Source organism: Lissotriton vulgaris, chromosome 8 (assembly GCF_964263255.1).
Source record: "Lissotriton vulgaris chromosome 8, aLisVul1.2, whole genome shotgun sequence".
In the NCBI taxonomy this organism is placed as follows: domain Eukaryota; kingdom Metazoa; phylum Chordata; class Amphibia; order Caudata; family Salamandridae; genus Lissotriton; species Lissotriton vulgaris.
The window spans coordinates 1,387,922,572-1,387,939,381 of record NC_141696.1 but is presented as its reverse complement, the minus strand read 5'-3'; the positions used below and the strand labels follow the sequence as shown (position 1 = coordinate 1,387,939,381).

Genomic DNA, 16,810 nt, shown 5'->3' with positions numbered 1-16,810 from the left:
AATCGGCGCCCAGCGGCGCCCTTCCGGGGCCGGAGTCGGACCTTAGGAAACATTGGGGGAGGCAGCCACAGTGACCGCTGGGGGCGACGACGGCGGTGAGGTCGTAAGGTCGACCAGCGACGCCCCGGATCCGGAGCCCGATCCGGCGAGGTCCTGCGGCACCGAAGTCGCACCTCCAGACGGAACCGTTGGGCCCGAAGGCGCCACGGGAACCGACTGAGGAGGGAGGGTCCTCATGGCCATGAGGTACCTCTCGACCTCCTCCGGCGTCGCACCGTGCCCAGGGACCCGAAGGTTTGTGGCAGGCGGCGACGCTAGCGACTCCCGCGGAGCCGCGTGGGCGGTGTCGCCCGAGCCCCCGGCCGCATCGTGCAAGCGTCGGGGTGGGTCGGAGGATCGATGACGTCGCTCCGACCTCTCATGCCTCTTACCCGAGGACTTGGAACCTGACGACCGGTGTCCACTCCCGGAGCTCCGATGACTCCGACCTCGCGACCTGTCCCTCGACCTCCCGTGGGACCGGGACCTGGAACGGCGCGGGGCCGACTGCCTCAGCTCGAGTCGCTTGCGGGACCGCTCTCGCATAGCCTTCGATGTCAGGCCCGGCAGTCGGAGCAGGTTCGATTGTCATGGTCGAGGCCTAAGCACTTCAGGCACCGGTGATGGGGGTCCGTGACCGACATCAATCGATCGCACTTTGAGCAGGGCTTGAACCCGGGCATCCCTACCGGCACCGATAGAGTCGAAGACTCGACAAAAAGAGAGTGATCAAAAGATCAAAAAGTTCAGTCAAAAATTGACTGGGGGTAGAGCTTCTCCGGATCTGCGCTAGCTGGCGCGGAAAAAAGAAGAACTGACGTCAGCGCGCATGGGCGGCGTCTAAGTACTCCGACGACGTCATTCCGGCGCTAACGACGCCGACGGACGCGGAGCCACAGACGACGCCTACCGACGCGCAGGGGTATTGCTAGGCAAACATTTCCGGATCCAGTCTGACGCCTGGGGATATTCTAAGATAAGGAATCTATCACGAACGTGTCTCTTTCAGATGCAGGAGACGCACTTGATTGGGAACACTTGTCAAGCCATGAATCAGCAAGGATACCGTCTCGCTGTACACTCTGGGTTTACTACTGGTTCTATGGGCGTGGGCATCCTAGTCAAGAACTCTCTCCCTTTGCAAGCAGACCGCATGATTCTTGACGATAGGGGCGCTACACTGCCCTCACAGGAAGGTTGGAGGGGAGGACTGTCTCTCTGGTTTCTGTATATGTCCCGCCTGGTTTACAGACCCTCACTTTTGCTGATCTTGGACGTTTAGTGCTGGGGCTTCCTGATGGTATCCTGGTGCTGGGCGGAGATTTCAATTCAGTTGTCTCCGGTAGTGCAGATCATCACCCCCCCAGAGATCTTACCAGATCGCAGTCTTGGTTAGGTGGGTTTTTAGATACAATGGGTTTGGTAGACTGTTGGAGGCTGATGCATCCGGGACAAGTGCAGTACACATTCCACTCTGGGGCCCACGGCAGTCTCTCCCGACTTGATTATGTTTTGATGCCGGCTGTACAGGCCTCCTCGATCAGGGAGATTAGACATCTGGCCCGGGGTATATCAGATCACTCCCCATTGTGGCTCCAGATCGGCACTACTGTGAGTGTCGAGGGACGGGTTGCCCCGATCAATCCCTGGTATCTTCGTAACCCTAAAACCCGTGCGGAATTGATTAAGTCCCTGGATCTGTACTTTGCCGAGAATGAGGGGTCCATCTCCTCCTCAGTGTCACTGTGGGAGGCATTTAAGACCGTCATCTGAGGACAGGCATTACTGTTAATCGCTGGTGCCAAGAAAAGTAAGAATGAGGAGGTGGTCCGTCTAGAGACAGAAATAACTGAGTTAGGAAGGGACTTGGAACTGGGTGTGACTCGTAATAAGCTTCATGCTCTCAGCCTCAAACAACTGGATTATAAAGCCCAGGTGACCAATGCCGCTAAACTTATGAGTAGAGAGCAGCAGGGCAGACTGTATGATGTGGGTGATAAAGCTGGGAAACTAATTGCTTGGCTGGATAAAAAGGAGAGGGCGAGTTGTGTGGTTGCGGTGATTGAGACGCTTGATGGAGTGAGTGTGACTGATCCGGTTTAGATTTTAGAGTGTTTTGCGAGACATTTCCGACAAGTGTATTCCCCAGTCTCCGATAGACCGGAGGAGGACTCCCACCTATTACTACGTGATATCACATTGCCTTGCCTATCGGACTTGGACAGGGACTCAATGGACGCGGTATTTTCGGATGACGAGGTGGCCCTCGCTATTCGCTCTCTGCGCTCGGGCAAAGCTATGGGCCCTAATGGACTGCCCATCGAACTCTATAAGTTACGTCCTGACAAAATGGCGCCGTATCTCCGTAATATGTTTTTAGAGTCACGAGACCTCGGCTCCCTTCCTCGGGATCAGCGTCTCGCTACCATTGTGGTGATTCATAAGGAGGGGAAACCGCGTGATCGCTGTGCATCCTATAGGCCCATTTCGCTTTTAAACGCTGAACCAAAGATTCTCGCTAAGTTGCTAGCAAATCGTTTGATAAAAGTAATTAGTGACTTGGTGCATCCGGATCAGTCCGGATTCATTCCACACCGCAATACAGCACTTAATCTGAGGCGCTTGCACGGGGTCCTTGCGTGGACCCGCCATTTTGGTTTCTCTGGATGCCACGATGGCCTTCGATACGGTGGAATGGCCGTACCTCTGGGCCGCGCTTGCGAAATTTGGATTCAGTCCTGGTTTCATTGGTTGGGTGAAACTTTTATATGAAAAGCCAATGGCACAGGTGGTAGTGAATGGTAGAGTGTCTGAGCCCTTTGCTCTCGGGAGGGGTACACGGCAGGGCTGTCCATTGTCTCCGCTTCTTTTTGCCCTTGCCTTGGAGCCCCTGGCTGCCTGGCTGCGATGGAAGCCCTCGATGAAGGGTATTCGATGGACCCCGGATTTCGAGGATCGCATATCGCTCTATGCTGATGACATTTTGTTGTACCTCACATCCCCTCGTAAGTCGTTGAATGTGTTGTTTGATGTGCTCACATCGTTCGGAAGGAATTCCGGCCTTGTGATCAATTGGACCAAGTCCTGTGTGTATGTGATTTCAGGTGATACCCCCCCCCCCCCCCCTGCCGCGTCGTTGTCCTATCCAGGTGTCACTGTCGGGATTTAAGTACTTGGGCATTTTTATATCTTTGGATCCGGTGGCTCGATATAATAGAAATTAGCTCCCTCCTCTTCAGAGGTTAAAATCGGACGTTGTGGGCTGGCTCAGGCTACCACTCTCACCACTTGGGCGCGCAGCTCTTTTTAAAATGATGTCCTTATCGCGTTTCCTATATGCGCTCCAGAATAAGTTTGATATTATTCCCGCCAGTTATTTTCGTGAGGTGGAGAGTTTGCAGAGACGATTGATCTGGGATGGACGCTCGCGTATCGCCCTCGCCAAACTCACGCTTCCTTGGTATGACTGAGGTATCGCACTTCCTGATATCAAGCGATAAAATTGGGCCTCTCAGTTGGGAGCAATTAATCATGGAATGTATGGAACAACTCCCAATCCCGCATTTGAGATGGATAAGCATCTGTTGCCGGGTGGAGATTGTAACAGAGCTCTTTATTCCAAGGAAGAGGGGAGGGAACTGTCGGGACCGACTAAGATAGCAGTTCGAGTATGGCATGATGCGAATGCGGCAATGGGATGGAAGGATAGACTGACCCGTGCTACTCCGCTTTATGCGTCTGAGAGACTGGGTTGCCTGTGGAAAACAAAAGGATTTAAAAAGTGGGATATGATTGGTATTAGTAGGGTGAGTGATTTATGGGTCAAGGGTAAATTCAAGACTTTCGATACACTGAAGGTAGAGTATGAGCTGAGGGATAGAGAATTCTTCCGCTATGCACAGATCACCCACGCGTTGAATACGGTTTTTCCCAAGGGTATTGACATCCCCGAATCCTACCCATTGGAAGATCGGGTGCTTAACGACCACGTGCCAGACAGCACTATATCCTTGATATATAAGAAATTAATTAATAATTGCACGGATCTGTTGGCACAGCTCAGAGAGGTCGGGACCAAGACGGTTTGGAGTTGGGCGATGAGGATTGGCAGTCAGCGCTATCCTCGCCGAAGGAGGTCGCCATTCCGGCCCGCCCCCGACTCGTTCAACTTAAAATTCTACATCGGATATATGTCACTGGCCCGCGCCTGATTCATATGGGTTATTCAGTGGATGAGTTATGTAAGCGTGGTTGTGGACTGGTTGGAACCTTCCTCCATATCATATGGGAGTGCCCGAGGGTGGCGGTGTTCTAGAGTCGTGTGCATGCAGTGATGGAAAGAGTCACGGGGTGGCATTGTTACCCGAAGCGAGGCGGTGTCTGTTGAATGTTTGGGAACCGAATGACTATGATGTTGCACAGACGCAGTGGGCGACCCTCGGTAATATGATTGCTAAAAGAGACATTGCGCAGCTGTGGGGGTCCCAGCGGCCGCCCACGGTCTTGGATATGGACTGGTGTATGTTCAGAGAGAAGACGGTGTATGTGGCACGGGGTAAACCCAGAAAATGGAATCAAATTTGGAGCCAGTGGAACTCCTTCTGTGGAAATATATGCACGCTTACATTCGTTAAAACCCCAGAGGTTCCCCTTTCCCCCTGACCCGGCATTCCAAGTCTGGTATAGCCTTTATGAACATAGACCTTGTTTCCTCACTCACACCCCCCTCCTGGAATTAATGATGTCTGTTTTTGTATTGTACTGCAGTTTCCTTCCTCCTTGAACACATGTTCGACTGTATTGTTGTATTGCCTTGTATTTCAATTTCTTTTCTAAATAAAATAAAATTATACCAAAAAAAACAAAACATTATGAACTTGTTCTTCTGATGGATACTTCTAACCACGGAATCCTCATCTTTTGAATAGTGGATACCAAAGGAGGCAAAGGGTCTGAGGAGTGCAGGACTAGCAATTCCTGCAGGACCAAGAGGGTGAAATGTCCCTCCCTATGGATTTGACTGTCGAAACAGTAATACTTGGTGAAAGTGTGTACTGGAGACCATGTAGAAGTCGGACAGATTTCCAACACCAAGATAACTCTCGCCGTCAACATTGCTATGAATCTTGGCCCTCGGGAATGGGCCTCAGGAGCCATGTATTTCACCAGGGCGTAACTTGACTTTAGGCACAGAAGATTCACATGCACAAAGTCCACTTCTGAACCACCTTTCCCATCTCAGCAACTGCAAAGCCAATATAAGCTGGTCATTCACCCGGTGCTCTTTCTTGTGTACTTTCCAAAAGCGAAGAGCTCTTTTTGAGTCTAGATGTTGATGCCTTTTCACATCCTTAGAGGGGTGAGATGGAGCCAAAAATGTAGGGAGAGTAATTGCCTGTCTCACGTGACAGGGAGATACCAATTTCAATAAAAAGCTAGCATTAGTTCACAGTAACAATTTATTTGGGAAAAAGGTTGTGTGTGGAGGTTGCATTGACAGTCCCTACAGCTTTATGATAGTACTTCCGATTGCAAGTGCTTCGGTGCACTATCTTGATGGTCAGAAATCTCATAAAACAACTGTGTCTGGGCTTCAATTTTGTGTGCAGTAAGTCCCAATGAGGCATACAAAAGGTGTAGGACAAAATGTATGTGAGACCCTTCAAAAACTAGTGCCTTGAATAACTAAAGTAATTGAAGCAAACCAGCAGGTCAAAAGGACAAAACAAATAACCTTTACCGAGCGGGGCCAGGAATATAACAAAATAACAAGATCGTCTGCTCAAGGGTCTCCACACCAGGCCACAATGACCAGAACAAATAGCTTTGTAAAACCGGTGCTAAGCTGCAAGGAAAAAAATCCACCACTTCAGCAGCTACATCAAAGTCACTTAGTTGGTTCTACTCAATCGCCACACATGGAGTGGCAGCTTTTGAAGATTCAGATACAGGATCCTGACAAGAGGTCCTCCTATTAAGGTTGCTAGATCAGGGGGCAAATGCTTAGACTCAACAGATCAAGGTACCGCATGTTCTTGGCAAAAACTGAGTAATTAGGAAGATCAAAGACCTGTCTTATCTGCACTTCTTTAGACCTCGAGGCAGAGATAGGAGGGTGTACAGAAGACGTGTGCCTCACTGCAGGCAAATATGTCTCCCCAGGAACATCTTGGTTGAAACAACAGTGCATAATAATCATGACACCGCATTCTCAGTGGTGTCGAAAAGATCCAACCAAAGCATGGCCACCAGGCAAAGATGCCAAGAGCCACATTTAGATAAAGATGCTATTCATGGTTGCCAGCTGACATCTGCCAAGTTTGTCCGCCCTGGCATTTAGCGAGTCTGCCAAACAAATAGGTTGTCATAGAAAACCCTTGAAGGCCCAGACATTCCCAGAGACACGGTGCCACCTTGCACTGAACCCAAAGGAGATGCATCACTCACCTCTCTACACTGAGAGTGGCATAAAGAAAACAGTATACCGCAGGCTAGACTGGAGACTAACAGCCTCCACTGAAGGAACATGGCTAGCTCCTCAGAAATGTGGATGCGGTCTAAAAGGCTTTCCTTGCAGATAAAAGTTATACTGCAAGACCCATCATGCGAACCAGTATGTGGGACCCGAAGAATGCACGAGGCCACAAAGCCTCAGTACTCCTTGTATCAGAACACAAGACTGAGTCCAAAACATCAGGATGATAACCTGACTGCCCGGGACTCACCGCAGTGGTGGAAAGGCCTTTATCATAAATGTGTTCAAGCTAAATCCTATGAAGAGGATCCTCTGCACAGGCTACATTGCCTTAAGGTGAATCTGGGAACATTTATTGCATGAGAGATTGTGACAGACATTGTGTAGATCCATGACAATATCTGCTTCATCATTATAAGATTCTGGTACACACTGTATTTTTAGCAAAAAATGCTGTTTTGGCATCAGTGAAAACAGAAAAAGTCAGAAGCGCGTCAAAGAAAGCGAAGAAATTTCATGCAGTTGGCACCTATATGAAGTTTGACACATTCACTTCTAGAGGCAGAGCTAGGTCGCTGCAGAGTCTGATGTCACCACCTGCAAAAATGCATAATGAATTCCAATAAAAAGTTCCAAATTAGTCTGCTGCCTCAAAAAGTTCTAAAAGAGAGGACTATGCCCCTCTCTGACCCTAAATTAAAGGACAGAATTTGTACAACACAGTGCTAAGGCCAGAGATTAGTGGTGCTATATAAAAACTCCTGTTTCGTCAATAAAAACTTTCATTATTTTTCTGTATATATTTCCTGCATCAAAGAGGAGGCAGTCTCATGGAAAATGTTCCCTAGTCCACCCAATGTAAGGATCACTATATTAAATAGGCTGTGGGCTGCTCACCTCATAAGGATCCTCCTTGGTAAAACATAGGCTATTTTCTGCTTAACAACTAGATCCTGACAATACAAGACACCCAAGTTTTTCTAGGAGTTTAGAACAACTTAATAGTAGGAAATGCCAGTAAGCAACAATTAATCTTGAATTTACTCTTGTTCATTAAGAAAGGATAGACTTTCAATCGTAACAATGATGAAAATAAAGGTACACAAGTTGGTTGAGGTTGCAGCTTCCTGTGCATGTGAGGGCACTTCTTTTTTTTTCTATGTAATAGGCCTGTTTTCCAGACTACCCCAAGGTTTGTCGTTACTACAGTTATATTAAAAGTGAGAAAAGGTAAGGTAACAGTTCTCTAAAAAAGCTCAAAAAGGATAACAGTCATCTCACTTACTGTACTTCTTCAACAAGCAACATCTGTGGATTTTGAAAGTGTCTCTTATGCTTCATTTCATTCCAGTAATCATTAAGCTTTTCTCCAAGTGCAGCCATGGTTAGTCTAGAAAATAAACAAATTCCATACAATAACTCTCACATCAATATCTTCATTATGTACCATATACCAGCATCCCAATCAGTCGTGCTTTCTTCAATTTGTTTTGTTTAAATCTTTTTATTAGGGTTTTACATTTAAGGTTCCCATGTGGGACACCAAATAGATCACAGGTCAGTCATCACACATGTAATTCTTATACATCAACTACGAGTACAGTACATCATCAGCATTTTGGTTCTATTCCTCCAAGTGTGGTTACACATCATCTCTCATTAACTTGTTACTAGGTTATCTCAGAACATGATGCTGTGCCTCGCTGTATCTGGTCCCCTGGGCCGTATGATGGCGAAGACTGGTGTAGGTGCCTCCCCTCTGCTCGTATATGCGACCTCTTGCTATGTGCTCAATCATTGGTATGCTATAGATAAGTCGGAGTTCGAACCGCCGACTGGAACTCAACTGAAAACTGTGGGAAGGAACATTTCCCAAAAGAGAGGGGAGGGGGAGCGTGAGGGGCGGGCGGGGGCAATTGGCCATGGCAGGCGGATTGTGGGCTGGTTACTGGCCGTCGTGCTTTCTTCAATGAGTACAATTCCTTTCTGCAGATTTCTTGCCTAGAAACATTCATCACGTACCCAATGTGATCCAGAAACTTTTCACTGTGTTTACAGATCGGTACAAAAGCCATCCTAGTGTCAACATAGAAAATTAGTCTCCTCTCTCAATGGCTCCAACTGCACCATTGAAGCCAGGAGATAACAGAAATATAAAACTGCAGAATATCAGGAATAAATGTAACTTTAAAAAAACAACAACTATTTTTCCCTCTCAGGCGGGACGGGGGAGGAGAGTAAGGGGGTGTTCAGGTAAAAATCTGCAAGAGATCCAATTATTCATCAAAGAAGGCATTCATTAAGGTGACTTATTGTTCTGAGGGATAAAACACACAGACTGCTCGTCTAGAAGGACTCCCAAATGTAAAATCAGCACAAGTTGGCTGCCAAAGCGCAGGGATGTGAGTTGGCCACATTGCAGTGGAGGCGCCGCTATCCTATTATTGGAGTACAGATTGATGCCAGTAAAAAACGAGTTACTTACCTGTACACTATGGTTCTCCAGTATTATCTTTCATAGATTCACATGCTGGTATCTTCCCCGTCGTGATGGTGGGAGTCTCACGGTAACAGAATGACCACAGCAGTATCATAGAGAAAAACTGCATAGAAAATCCCATAGGGAATCACATTATTTGGTAAGCAGACCTCATTATTGTTTGGTACAAACTCAGCCAATCAGCCGCCAGCCCCGACATCACACTCCCCAGCAGAGCTATCCTACCTCAGATTTCCAGCCCCAAGTGAGAGACAAGGATATATCCAGAGGTAAAATGTTCTACCTGAGAAACGGGGAGGTGGACGGGCTGCATGTGAATCTATGAAAGATAATACTGGAGCACCATAGTGTCCAGGTAAGTAACTAGTTTTTTCTCCAGTATTGAATCTTTCATAGATTCACATGCTTGTATCAGAGTAGAGAGCAGTACACATACCCATTTGCGTTTCCAGGATGGAACCCTAATATCTCTGGGCTCTGCTCCTAAACATTGGGATATATGAAAGCCTGGACTCCATCCAGTATCAAACAGTCCCTGCTAGCAATATATATGGAAAGACAGTATTCCCAGAAGAGGACTAATATAGTGCATAACATATATATTATATACACATACATATATGTAGATCTATACTTTGTTAATATAGTTTGAAATAGTCCTTATTGAAATAAATGTTAAAGAACTGCTTGTCCCACTGCTGCATCCTACTTCCATGCAGTATCTAGACAATAGTTGTAGGAAGGTACCTCCTGACTATGGTTGCCCCCAACTTTTTGCCCTGTGTTTTAGCTGGTTTTTGACATAGTCGACCTGGGACCCTGCCAATCAGGACCCCAGGCCTACTGCTCTCTCTTTAAAATGGATTCCATGTACCCTAGGTACATTTCCAATTGGGACTGGGCCACCTTATCAGACCCTGTAACTCAGGGCATAGGTGTACCCAGGGCCTACCAGGGGCTGAAGCATGTATTATGCCACCCCTGGCTGGCCTCCTAAATTTGACACAACTGGCTGCATGACAGCTGGGGCAAAGTCGTGTAATCACCCTTTGCTGTAGATATAGTATACCTATATCTAACCCTAAAATGGACACACAGATTCCTATCAGTCACTCCTATGGCAGGCCTTGACAATCCTGAAGGCAGAGTGCTTGGAATCGTGTGAGATGGTGCTCTGGCATGAGCTGAGCCTGTCTTCAGCTTGCGGAACCACGTCCTAACAGCTGTTCCATGATATCGCATACCATATACTCTTAAGTGCATTATAATCCTCGCGGTTAAATGCTATCTTTGGTATTGCTTTATCAAAACATGTCGAGTAAGGTGTCATACGAATTGGAATACTAACCCCTCGCCAATTCTGGCGACGGGGTTAGCATTCCACCCTTCTAGAGGGACACGACATGTATGCAACTGTGAACCCCGGTTAAAGTTAAACGAAGCCTCAGCTCCACAAAATGGATGCTGCCACCACAGACACGAGTCTGACCCCCTGCAGCTGGGAGTCCTTCCAGCGAGGGGAGCCTGGACAAAGGGTTTCCTGTCAGGGGCGGTGCTAGCAACGTCCCAGACATGGTTTTGTGTATCCTGGGTAGGCAGGGCTTTACAGGAAGGTGACTGCTGAGTGGCACCCCGGTGCTCACTACGCATAGGCCAGTCTGAACCAGTTCCAGGGGCACACCAGCCCCTGGCCTGGGGAAGTCCGGCATGGCAGAGGGGTGTAACCACCCCCCTCCTAGTCCCACCCATAGGCAGGACCTAGTCTCCGGGTCAGCCCCCTTTTTTAGTATAAAGATAGGAGCGGGCCCCCTGTTCAAATTAGATCATCTTTGGAATCAAGACACGACTTTCTACAAAAGGACATCAAGATTTCTTCTTCAAGATTCTCCCTTGTGGCTAAGGAGTAGTCACCCTGCATCAAGCGGGCACCATCCTAAGAACACTGCGGTCTGCTGCAAGTCCTTCTTCACGAATCCGACGACCCAGCTCGACGAGACCCGGCTTCCCTGGCACCTCTGACCTCTACTCACCTCTACAGCAAAGCTGAGAACCGTGAGTGCGACGAGACCTCGAAGGACCGACGATCGCCAAGACTGCACGACTTCTTTGCAACAAGCCCACCGTGTGCTCCACTGGTGAGTGCTTTGGGGTCCGAGAAGCCCCAACCCTGAGCAGCTCCAGCACCGAAGATCAGCCCTCCAGCATCTCCACGATCTGCGTGGGGCCCTTCTGCTTTTGCGTGCTCACCGCGCTGTGTGGCTACTAGCCGGCTGGCTTGTGGCCTTCTTCACGACGCCCGACGACATCACTGCTGCTGGTCTGGTTGCTCCAGACTGGCCCTTGCTTCCTTCTTCAAGAGAGGCACCCCGGACCCTCCTGGTCCACTCCAGACGCCATTTTGAGTCCACCGCGTGGGCTTGAATTTGCCAAGGCTTTGTTGCCCAATCCTGGGTCCAGCGACGCCGACAGCTTCATCCATCGTGGGACAGCTCGCTCCTCCAGCCTGGTCGCCGACAACGCCTCCTGGTCCGTGAGATCTGCGAACACAGCGTCACCCACTCACCTAGTCGAGGTGGCTACCATCTGGTGCCCTCCTGGTGCCCACTGACTACTGGCTAGTAGTCTCGAACTTGGTCCCCTCTGCTTTCAGGTGTCATCTTCCTTCGATCCAGGCTTGGATCCATCGAACTTTCTTCGCTGGTCGCCTGCCAGCAACTTCTTTCTTCCAGGCTCCTGGTCCGTCTACGAGGATTCCCGACGTCTTTTGAGACCTATGCAGCTGCAGCCCCTGGGCTAGGTAACTTCGGCATTTCGGTGCCCCAGCATAGCCTCATTATCCAAGGGTCAGGATCCACTTTCGTTTTCCTCCTACCAGGTCGGGTTCGCCCGAGAACACTAACTTTGTCATTACTAGCTACCATAGACTTTGTCCCGCATCACGCGTGAGAGTGCACACTCTGCACCCGAGTCCCCTAGGCCTCCTAGAAGTAATCTGAAGATTCTATAGTCAAGTCCTAGCGATTCCTAAGCCTATTAGTACTGTACTTACCTGCTAGTAATTTCGCATTCCACTTTCAGAGTATATGGTTTTCCGTGCCCCTCGGGCATTTGTATATACTGTGCTAACTTAAGTATTTTCATAAGAGTTTTGTTTTGTGCTTAGTACCCTGTCCTCATAAAGAGTACAGGGCTGTTGTGATTCTTAATAAATAACTTGTTTATTTTCATAACACTTGTGTGGTGTCCTTTCACTTGGTATTCAAGGGGTATATGTGTGGTATAACAGCTGGCTTAACACGCCCTCTCGAGTCTTTAGCCTTAGACTGCTCGTATCCACGCTACTAGGATAGCTGGTCTATAAGGTTGACTTACAACCAATCATCAATAAGGGTTGCTGGACTGATACATAGTGTTCACTAGAATAGTGAGCACTGCATATCAGGCCACCTTCCCACAATAGTGTCTAGTGAAGGTGCGCATGCTTTTCCATGTCGCTGCTCTGCAGATGTCTGGAAGTGAAACGCCTGCGAACAGAGCCGCTGAAGCCGCCATCTTTCTAGTGGAATGAGCGTGCACTCTGGAGTGTAGAGGTTTTCCAGCTTTTCGTGACATTTAAGAATGGCCGATGTAATCCATCTTGAGATACTTGATCTCGATAAAGCTAGTCCTTTCCATGGCCCAGAAAAGGCTACAAATAGCTGCTTTGTTTTCCTAAACGACTTTGTTCTGTCAATGTAGAACTTCAAACATCATTTAATGTCCAGAGAGTTTAGGGCTCTCAGCTTCTGTAGTAGGATTTCCCAAAAATGTAGGCAACACTACAGATTCATTGAGGTGAAAGATTGTAGGAACCTTAGGAATGAATTTTGGAGTTGTTCTCAGTATTACTTTGCCCTGCCGAAACTGAAGAAATGGTTCTGCAATCGAGAAGGCTTCAATCTCGCTGACCCTCCAAGCTGACGTAAAGGCCAACAGCAAAGCCGTCTTCCAAGATATGAACTGTACGCCTGCTTTATGCACCGGATCAAACTGTGGTTTCTTGAGCTGTGTTAGAACCGTATTGAGGTGCCATGGTACCAGAGGATGCTGAATCGGGGGAAACACTATAAAAAATCCTTTGAGAAATTCTTTTATCACTCTTTGTGACCAAAGCTATGGTTGATTAGGAACCCTTCTATATCTTGAAATTGCTGCCAAATGTACCTTTAAGGACGCATGAGAGAGACCTGCTTTGGACAAATGCAAAAGATATGGGAGGATTTGTTCCGTAGAGGCAGTGAAAGGATGTAGAGCCTGAGATGCACACCACTGGCAAAATCTCTTCCATTTTGCTGTATATGTCTTGTTTGTTGAGATTGCACGAGATTGAGAAAGTATATCCCTGCATTCCAGAGAGATGTTTAAGGATCGGAATTCATGTTCGTGCGGTTCCAGGCTGATAACTTCAGCAATGTCAAATTTGGGTGGAGAATGTGTCCGTTGTTCATGGAGATCAGATCCTGCGATATCGGAAACTAAATTCTGGGGGCTACTGACAATTGAAGAAGCTCTGGGAACCAGGCTTGCCTCAGCCAAGCTGGGGCTATCAGAAATAAAAGGCATGGTTCTGACCTCATTTTCCGAAGTACTCTTGATATCAGAGGGAATGGAGGAAATGCATATGCGAACATTCCCGTCCAACGCCGATGCAGCGCATTGCCCCATGATCCCGGCTGCGGGAACCTGCTTGGAAAGTGTGTGCATTTTGAGTTATGCCGGTTTGCCAACAGATCCAACGTTGGTGTGCCCCACCGACGAAACACTCCTACGAGTTGATTTTGAGCTAGCTCCCATTCGTGAGAAACACTGGCTGATCTGCTCCGGGTATCTGCCCTTGTGTGCTTTTCCCTGGAATGTGTTGCACTTGAAGTGAGATGTTGTGAAATAGTAGCCATCGCCAAATCTCTTGTGCCTGTGCCGATAGAAGCTTTGATCTTGAGCCTCCTTGTTTTAAGAGGTAGAACATTGTCGTTGTACTGTCCGTTCTGATCATTACTGTAGAATCGTGTATCCTGGGGAGGAAAGCTTGTAAACCCAGGAATACTGCTTTCATTCCAACATGTAGATATGTAGTTGAGTTTCTTGTTCGGACCAATGACCTTGTATTTCGAGGTCTTGGAGATGTGCCCCCCCCCATCCTTGAAGTGAGGCATCTGACATCATTATGTAACTGGGGCGTTGAGGTTCGAATATCAGCCCTATTTTTTTTTTTTTTTTTTTTTTTTTAAAACCTTTATTTACGAATGCACAATACACAGCGTCTGCCTACAACCCCGCAGGGCCGGCCGCTATGACATAAACAGGCTGAATGGAAAATGGATTCTGAGGCAGTACGTTGCTAATGCAATCTGTCAAGTCCACGTTGTCGGTGAAAGCATAGTATCATACAAGTAGGATAAAAAAGGTTTAATTTTGTGTTTTTGTCGAAAGAACACCAACACACAAACACATGGTATCATAGTGGCAAGGGTCGCTGGAGGTGGGGGAGGGAAAAGTGATGTGGGAAAAAGGATGCTGGCAAGGGGGGGGGGGACACATGCGGGAAAACAGTAAGCATAGTGGAATTAGAAGGGGAACGCAAATCATGGCGAGGAGGGGAAAGGGACCTCGTAATCAAGCGGAGGAGAACAGATATCTCCGCGATAAGTATTCCACTGAGCCCAAACTCTGGACCACTTCCCTGGACGTCCTCGGGCCTCATACACAGTCTTCTCTCGGAACATGGACCAGTCCATGTTCTCTTTCCAGGCACTTGAGGAAAATTAAATTTTTGGTCATGTTATGTTCCCTAGCGCGTACCCCACCGACTCCATGTACCGGCTTAAAGTGCATGTAACTTCCCTCCTGTGCCAGCTATGAAGACGCAAATACATTTGCGTCCACCGTTAACTTGTCCTCTTTCAGATCCACCATGAATGGATTGTATAGTCCGTTCCTAAGTATGCTATGCCACCGTCTTTTTGTAGTACACTTTACATGTTTTCCTGCTCTAGCAGAGTAGGCCCTGAATTTCTGCCATCGAACCTCTTTTGTGGCTCCTGACTCTGGCAGCCTCTGCCCAGGCTACCCCTGTACCCGTGAACTCTGACTTACTTCCAGCGCGGCCCCTCGCGCTCAGCTCAAGCCTGCTTTCTGCCAAGACTGACTATAACCTTCGAGTTATCTGTTCCGCTCCTCGAGAATGCATTCCTGCCTACTAGATCCTGTAAACATCCTCCCCAGCTGCAGAGCCAAAGGGCCGACCTGTCTCAATGAAAGTAATTCATAGCCTCTGTTGCCATGCTTCCATGGAAGGCCCCGTGCCCCCACGCTTCACATGCAGACACTTAGGCGCTTATACACGCATCCACAGTTAGCATAGAATAGCTTCTGCCCTAGAGACCTTTCCGCCCAGATAGTATAGTTCCTAAACATCAGATATCAGATATGATAGAAGTACAAGTTGATCTGACATGCCAGACTTCTGTCTCTTTCCGTCAGTGTAAATGTCAAGTCCCCTGCACCCCGTCAATCACACGTCATGCAGCTGCGCGCGCATCCAAGCTTCCGATTTCTGCTGACACTGCAACAATTCTGTTAGCACCACCCCTTGGTGCCACCCACTTGCGTCACCTATCAGTGACGTTTCTAGCACACACCTCTGGTTCACGCCTAGTTCACGCCTCTTGATTACGTATTAGTATCACGTGTATACTGTTATCTTGTCTTCTCTCAGCTGTTACGCCTCTTGCATTATTCCTTATGATATGAATTAAGTATATAAGCTATGTACTGTCAATAAAATACAGCGCTCTATCCCTTCTGACACCCCTGTGGTGGTCAGAACATGATATCCTGATCAAGACCATTCCTTTATGAGGAATAAAACCCTTAGAAACTCTAACACCACGGACTCTGTCTTTTTTCATTCCGATTGAGTTATTATTGATTAAGTACTTACCTGCATAGAAATTAAGAGAGTAAATTAATTATTTACGTCATTTTGGCGCCCGAATAGGGACCCCTCCCCCACCTCACGCGCCGGTTGGTGCGTTGCAAGCTATGTCCCCTGCCATCAGTTAGATGGAACATACGCGTACTGGCAGGATTTCCTGCATCTCCCTCTGACCCACGGAGGTGACGAAGACTGCGATCAGTGCCCAGACGAGGCGGTGAGGAGTGCGGAGGATCCCGACCAGAGCCTAGCCGAAAGAAGCAAGGTCCGAGGTGTCAAGAGGCCCACCAGGTTTCCGAAGTTTTCCGAAGTTTTCCGAAGTTTTCCGAAGTACCGAGTCGAGTCCAGTCGAGTTTTCCGAGGCCTTCTGTTTCCGTGCTTCCCGGTGAGTACCATTGCTGGGTCGTATCTAGACGGGTTTGGGTACGCAAGTCCGGTCTGCACTGTTTTTAGGCAGTGTATCTGTACTGTTTAGCAGTATATCTAGTATTCCGAATTTCTGCACTGTTACACCAGTGTATCTGTACTGTTGAGCAGTACATCCAGTATAGGGGGGTAGTCATCTATGTCTTCAATGTTCTTATGTGATTAATGTTGTGGTATGAATGTGACTGTTTAAATGTGTATTATTGTGTTTCTCGTATAACCTAACTGTCAAGAGTATTAAGGAATAAGGATTGAGCATTCAGTAATAAGTAAGCAAAATGCCGTTTTTCAACAAGTTAAAGCAGATAGGAACTAGGAAAGGGATACTGGAGGAAGAAATTCCTATTCCCCCTAGGGACACTCCCGGCAATTTTATGTACAACAAGCATGGCATAGA

General features: G+C 47.9%; 1 protein-coding gene across 1 annotated transcript in view; it reads right to left on the bottom strand.

Moving 5' to 3' along the window:
* MORC3 (MORC family CW-type zinc finger 3) overlaps positions 1-16,810 on the bottom strand; it is a 793,723-nt gene that overhangs the window by 373,632 nt on the left and 403,281 nt on the right. Inside the window, exon 10 of the mRNA XM_086935396.1 lies at positions 7,800-7,904. Within this exon, the coding sequence (XP_086791522.1) occupies positions 7,800-7,904 (105 nt within the window). The remainder of the gene's footprint in view (positions 1-7,799; positions 7,905-16,810) is intronic.